The following is a 6,701-nucleotide window of genomic DNA, read 5'->3' as shown; positions in this document are numbered from 1 at the left end:
CGGCCCAGGTCCTGCTGCGCCGGCCGGGACCCGCCGCTGCCTCCGGGACTCCCGGTGCTGCTGCCTCTTTTTCTGACACGGGCCCTGGTCCGGGCGGCCGCCCCAGCGCGAACCCAGTGGGTCACCCAAACGCCTCCAACGAGGCGTCTCCTAAGGGGTTAATCTGTCAGGAGTCAGGCTTGGACACTTTCATACTCCCATCACATGGAGAACTGCTTTGGGGGTGAAGGGCTACCTATCTCCCACAGCCCCTTTGACACTGCCAAACCTTTGCCCATGGCTGGAACTAGAGCCAGCACCAGCCAGAAGGTCCACCTCCCACACACTACTCTTGCACCTTCCTGCCAAGAGTTGTGTGTGGGGCAGGAGCCCCAGACTCCAGACCTCATCACTCCCGGCTTTGATGGTGTGGGCATTTGGGGGGGACCTTTCCCCAGAAGGCTCTGTCAGCTTTCCTGCTTGGCTGAGGAGTTTGGGCCATCTGAAGTTTCACACCAAGTTTCCACTGGAATCAACAGTTTGCACTGGTGAAATGAGATGTTACGGGCCAGGGTCTTTTTGGAGAGAATTTAATTCTTTCCAAGCCTGGGGTTGCCTCAGAGCAAAACCTTTTGCTGAGCAATGTTAGAAACCCAAGGCCTCTCCTGCTTGTCTGAATGGACAGAAGTCTGAAATGGACAGAAGACCTTTTACCCAGTCTCCCATGACAACTCCTCTGAGGGCATCATTCCCTTTCCTGGGCTGCTAAGCATCTGCTGCCTTTCAGAGGAACTGACAAGAGAGGATGAAGAGGGAGGAAAGGAGCCTCGCACATTCTGCACTTCCCTTCCAGAAGCCTGTGAAGCTTCATTAAACATCGGGCCAGTCATTTTGTTTCTATGGAAACAAAATTATTACTAATATAGTATTTTAAAAACAGACACACGATTGACACTCCAAATATAGAATTTTAATACCATTCTGCGCCTGCCTTGTCTCTTAGGGCAGAGCGGATGCGAGGGTGGAGTTCACAAAGGGACGGGACTGGCAAGGGTGCCAAGTGGCGGTGGCAGCGGTGGATGTGTTTGTAACCTGAGAGCAGGCACAGGCTGTCTGTCCGTCCGTTGTGCTCCCTTCTGTGGATCTGTCTCACTTCTTTTCCCCCCACCAGCATGGGGTGCTGTGTTTTCTGCCTGCTGGCGAGAAACATGAGAATGCAAATTAGTGATTGGGTCCCGGGACAAAGGGAACGCTTGAAGTTTTATTTAAAAACTGTGATGGCACTGAATGTTTCTGATGCTGTCTCTCATAGTTTGGGGTCCTGGGAGGTCTGTGGCTCGCAGGCCTCAAGGGTCCTTTCACATGGCGCCTGCTCTCCATCCTGCAGATGCCAGACTTCATTGCCAACCGCAGAGCAGCGCCGTGGCCGGTCGGAATTCTCCTCCTCCCTGCTGCCGAGGGAGAGGCAGCGGTCGCGGCGTGATGCGAGCAGGAGACGGGAGTGCCGTGGGCTGCAGGCTGGGGTGGGTTGTGGCGTCTCGTCGATGAACGTGGTGATCTCATCTCGGAAGAAGCAGGCGCTGGAGCTGCAGCCCCGGGGCATCAGCCCCCCCTCCAAAAATTGCCGTAGGGTCGTCAGCTCATCCTCTGGGGGCCGCCGGCGGTGCTGGTAGTCATGCAGCTGGGGAGGCAAGAAACCAGGGCCCCCAGGCTTGCGGGGGGTGGAGATGCGGATGTCATCAGATGAAGACCACTTGTGTAGGAAGGATGGAGCAGAGCGGTGGGCGGAGAAGATGTTAGTCTCATCATGTGACATTCTCCGTGAGATAGGGACCTGGAAAACAGAGAAGGGGGCAGGTGATGGAAGACTTGAAGAGTCAGAACAGGAAGGGAGTAGCTGAGGTTTTCTCAGAGAAGACAGTCAAGAGGACACAAAGGCGTGAGAAACTGACAGAGAAGGAAGTGGGTTGTGGGGCTGCCCCTGCTAGCTCTCGGCTCACCTGCAGGTAGTGCACCTTGTCCTGGGGCAACAACATGTGGTGCATGGGCAGCAGCTTGATGTCCCGGGAGTCCCGCTTCGCAGCTGCGGCGCCGTTCGCATCGAATCTCACTTTGCAGATCCTGCCATCACCATAATCATCGCACACACCATCTGTTGGCAAAGACGAGAACGGCAGTCAACACTTTTCAGTCAGAAGAGGAGCATTATCAGGGCACCTGGACGCCATCCTAATGCTTATCTGACTTCTGCTGCCCTACTTGCAGCCCTCAGGGCTCACCTCTGAACAAGGACCTTGTCTTTCTGCTTGCAGCAGCACTAAAGCACCCAGAGACTGCCCTATTTCTTCTCTCTCGCCTTTGAATCACTCAGTGCCAGATCTTGGACCTTTGGATCAGCAAGTCGGGCTGAGGCCCAGCATGTCACTTTGGTTGTGGCTTGGCAGCCACACACAATGTACCTATGCTTGCAACTAGTGAGGAGGATGTTGCACTAATGCTTCCTGGATGCTAGTCCTAAGGCTGCATGTGAGTGGCAGAGCCTTCTACAGCATAAATTTTCTTGTGGTTGCTGACTCCAAGCTATAACATGAATCTCACTGAGCCACTCGCAACACCAGCACATCCTTTTCCCAAAGACCCCCTCTTTGCTCTGTAGTCTTTTGGGGAGGTGGTTAGTGAAGAAAGGTGTGTGGGCTGGTGAGGAGCTTACCATCCTCTGTGTCTTCCTCAGACATGATGGCCACACACTGCTCCCACACGGTGCGGAGATCTGCTCGGTAGCGCTCGCAGGACCAGATGAAAGAGGGGAGCAGCAAGGTCTGCACCATGGAACACCACAGCACAGCCAGGACCATCCACGTGGGGGCCGTATCATAGCGCAGGCTGAAAAAGCTCACGACCTTTAAGGTAAGGAAAAACAATGGCAAGGAGACAAAAGGGGGGAGGGAGAAAGGTAACAGGAATCAATTCTGTAGTAGATCATAATCTGTCTCTAAAGGATTCAACAAGTAATAGCCCTGCGTCCCTTTGAAAAACTGCTCCTGGGGTCTTGCCCCAGGTTTGCTGGACCATATTCCAAGCTGTAATATCTCTAACATGAGACCTGGCGCTAGCATCCCTTCTTCCTGTGCTCATTACCAGCTGGAGCTAAATAGGTGCTAACAAAGGACACAGCAGCTAGGAAAAAAAATCTGTGACTCAGCCTCTCCTCTTTTAAGGGTTCTCTTTGAGAACTTCTGTAGCTCTCCAGTTTTGCAGAGAATCAACCGGCTAGCCAAAACCTGAAATGCTGCCTACAGCCATACAAGCAGAAGGAAAAAGACAACTGGATGCATCAGCTCTTAAAGCTGGTGTATCAGCTCTCCAGAAGCAAACTGGAGAAATAGAAATCTCATTGATTTTGCAAGTAAGTTTGCAGAATAATTTCCTCTCAGCCACCTAAAACTTGCACAGTGGTTTTAGCTGTGCGGTGTGTATTCCCCAGGCTTAGACTTAAGAAAATGCTGCTGCGGAAGGATGAGAGAATTACTGCAATCTTTTTAAAACCACCGCTCAGAATAACACAGATTCAGATGCGGCAGTTCTGCGGCTGGTGGGACAGGAGAGATTCTTCTCTAAAACTTGAGAGAAAACCAAATCTGTTTTACTTGCAGACTCTGAAGGGAAAGGGAGAACTGGATGCTTACCAAGATAGGCACCCCAGTGAGCGTGTCATACAGGAAGACAATGGCGCTTATGAGGTTGGTCATCTGCAAGGAGGTCTTGGCTGACTCGGAGCCGTCCAGTGAAGACCTCCTTTTGCCTCGTACGTCCTCCACCACAATGGCTGGCACATTGAAAGTGGCGTGTGCTGATGAAGAGCAGGATGACGCTTCTTCTGCTCTCTGATGGCGGCACTGCCGGCGTCTCCTGTGCGCCCACAGGGTTTGGTAGAAGGTGATACCCACGCACACCAAGCCCATGACAATTCCTCCGAGCAGCAGGAGGCTAAAGCAGACACCGAAGCCCAGCCCTATTTTGCTGACAATGAACTGGCAGCCACGGGCGTAGTAGCGCTCGCCGTTGTTGTGCCAGCCGATGGAGGGCAGGGTGGAGAGGATGAATGACACCATCCAGATACCCATGACTGCGTGCAGAGCCTGCTTCTTGGCATTGCTCAGGCGGTAGTTGACTGGCCACCTCACCATCCACATCCGGTGGTAGGAGAGGGAGGCCACTGTGAAGCAGGTGGCCAGCGCCAGGGTGTAGTACGTGGAGACAAAGACCTTGCAGATGCTTTCGTTCCAGTCGTAGTCGGAGGACTCGCGCCGCAGCTGCACCACGGCATAGGTGGTGAGGGGTACCGCTGCCATAAGGATGTGCGTGCCAGCAAGGAAGCATAGCAGCAGCTCCAGAGGCTTGTGTTTCTGTTGTTTGGCTGTGATGCTGAGAATAATCCAAGAGTTGGCCAACAGAGCTAACATCCCACATGCCAGCCACCACAGTGAGTTGTTGTGCAAGGTGGACTCTGATTCAGAATCCCCCATGCTGCCACCCCTGCTAGACTGAACCCTGTCTCTGCTGCTGGGATTTTGTAAGAGGGTGAGTGGGACTCTGCACTGGGGGAGCCACGTCTCTCCTCATCTGCTGCTGCAATGTGAGTTGTTTGCACGCTGGAAGGGTTTCTCAAGGCATTGCCACCAGGTGCCAGGCAGAACAGCCGTCAACTGTCTCGCTTCCAGTCTTCCCTTTCCCTCCTATTTGATTATATTTCTTCCCCTTGTTCTAACTTTTTCATCTGGTTTTTCCCTTGCTCTCTCTCTTTTTCTTCCTTCCACTTTTTTTCTCACTCATGAACACTTGCCAGTGCTTCTTCCCTCACTCGCTTGGGCTCACTTTTTTTTTTTCCTCCCCATCTATTACATCTCTGTCCTCCACTCTTCCCCCAAATAAAAAGCTCTCCTTACTTCATGTGCCCACCTTCTGACTCAGAGACCACGTTCTGCTGAGACTGGTGAAGGCCACACACAAACAGGGACTTCTAGGGACTCCAAACAGTTTGGCAGAAGTAAGCGCCTGCTGCCCAGTGTCCTAGGGAACGAGGAGCTAGGCAAGAGTTTCAGAGATGACAGGAAAAAGAACAAGGGTCCCAAGGAAAAAGCGAGGGTGGCGCATACACTGTGTGTAATTCCCCTCTCACCAATGCCACCGCACTTGTGGCCAGGTAGAGGTCCCTGCCAAGGCTGTCAGAGAGCTATCAACAAAGAGGGAAGGGTGAGAAACAAGATTCAGAGGGCTCCCTACCCAAGACCTCACAGCACCCTCACTACATTGTCCTTTTTGCTGTTCTCTTTTTGCTGGTCTTTAGAGCTTTCCTGCGCAGGGCACAGCTGGCAAACAATAAGGAGATGGCAGGGAGGGGAAGATCCTTTTCAAAGGTTCCCTTGGAGATTCAGGGCATGAGTTTCACTGTAGAAGAGAGAAAAGAGAAAAAGTAATTTAAGATCATTCTGTCTTCCCAGATCTCTCCCTCTCTCTCTCTCCTTGCCCACACTAACACCTTGTCATGATTTAGACAGTGTGGAGCATTCCCTGTGTCTTTCAGGGAACAGAAGAGCCAAATTTGCACCAGTCCCTGCACAGCTCAGGCTGGACTCTGGTCCCCACCAACTCAATCCAGTGCTGCTGAGACACACCATGCTCCCTGCCCTTCCAGTCCTAGGCTCCCTACCCAAAGCATTACTAATGCCACTTCTGGCACAGAAGGCCTGATCTGCATCATCCCTTGCCATTCCAGCCCTGCCATCCCCATGCATGTACTGCAACACCCCTTGTTTCAGCTCTATGGCTCCCACAGCTCCCACAGTCTTTGGACCTCAGCTTCTCTCTGCCAATGATCTGGTTTTTAACCTGCTGCTCCCATCCTGCGCCATCCATGGGTGCATTCTACCATTCTGATAGCGCCCTGCCATTCCACATTCTCGACATACAAGTCTTTCAGTCACATGTTTCTGCAGGACCAGTTCTGGTCTCCAGCGACCCACCCCCCAGTCACAAACCCAGGGAACAGGACTACTAACCTATTCCTGAGACTACTTACCTTTGCCTTCCCTGGTCCTACCAGCTCAGACCCCCTTCTCTGTCTTCATCCATAGGGGACACCCAAGCAGTATATTCCGGGAAGGTACAGGCCTGCTCTGTGCCTTGACCAGAGCAGATGTAAACTTAATCTTTATGTGGATGGCTCAGTACCCAAGCCTGAGCTAGTGGCTCAGTTCCCACCCCCGCCCCCCCTTCCTTCTGCTTCTCTGTATTTTATCACCCTCTCTGTGACCACCTGAGGCTTTGCCTCCTTTCCTCCCTGCTTGGAGCAGTTTGCCATGACTGGATTGGCGATGCCCCCATTCTGCTCTGTTTCATCTTTTTCCCCCCAATACCACCACTCTTGCAGTTAGGCCTGTGGCCTCAGGAGACAGTTACAGAACTACTCGGCTCTGATAATCCCAGGGGAATGAATTTCCTTGCAGCATCTCCTTCTGCCGCCCTTCCCACCCAGCTTGTTCTGGTGGCCCACACTGATCCCTCGATGAGGCTGGAATCCTCCCGCCTCTGCTGGCTTTGGGGCCCAATTCTGCTTCAAGCTGTGGTCCTCCCGCTGGCGGAGACCAGAGTGCCCCAGAGCCAATGCAGGATGCCCAGGTCGGGAAAACCCGTCCTCACCTGGCCCTACCCCCCGGCTGCCC

The 6,701-nt window shown here is 53.1% G+C and overlaps 1 protein-coding gene across 1 annotated transcript; it reads right to left on the bottom strand.

The window, feature by feature from the left end:
• Positions 1–927: 927 nt before the first annotated feature.
• GPR162 (G protein-coupled receptor 162) lies at positions 928–6,180 on the bottom strand. Its single transcript, XM_008631817.2, has 5 exons — positions 6,059–6,180; positions 3,666–5,427; positions 2,690–2,879; positions 1,980–2,131; positions 928–1,813 (listed from the first exon to the last, which is right to left on the bottom strand). The coding sequence occupies exons 2-5, from the start codon at positions 4,503–4,505 to the stop codon at positions 1,286–1,288; spliced, it is 1,710 nt and encodes a 569-aa protein (XP_008630039.1). The 5' UTR covers positions 4,506–5,427; positions 6,059–6,180; the 3' UTR covers positions 928–1,285.
• Positions 6,181–6,701: the final 521 nt, after the last annotated feature.

This window comes from Corvus brachyrhynchos, unplaced genomic scaffold (genome assembly GCF_000691975.1).
Source record: "Corvus brachyrhynchos isolate BGI_N302 unplaced genomic scaffold, ASM69197v1 scaffold3, whole genome shotgun sequence".
In the NCBI taxonomy this organism is placed as follows: domain Eukaryota; kingdom Metazoa; phylum Chordata; class Aves; order Passeriformes; family Corvidae; genus Corvus; species Corvus brachyrhynchos.
This window is presented reverse-complemented; position numbering and strand designations above follow the sequence as displayed.

Excerpts from the sequence above, each read along its gene's own strand:
- GPR162 (XM_008631817.2), bottom strand. The coding sequence starts at position 4,505 with ATGGGGGATTCTGAATCAGAGTCCACCTTGCACAACAACTCACTGTGG. Across the intron at positions 2,880-3,665 it reads TCACTGGGGTGCCTATCTTG|GTCGTGAGCTTTTTCAGCCT; the intron begins GTAAGCATCCAG and ends CTTACCTTAAAG. Across the intron at positions 2,132-2,689 it reads TGAGGAAGACACAGAGGATG|ATGGTGTGTGCGATGATTAT; the intron begins GTAAGCTCCTCA and ends CTTTGCCAACAG.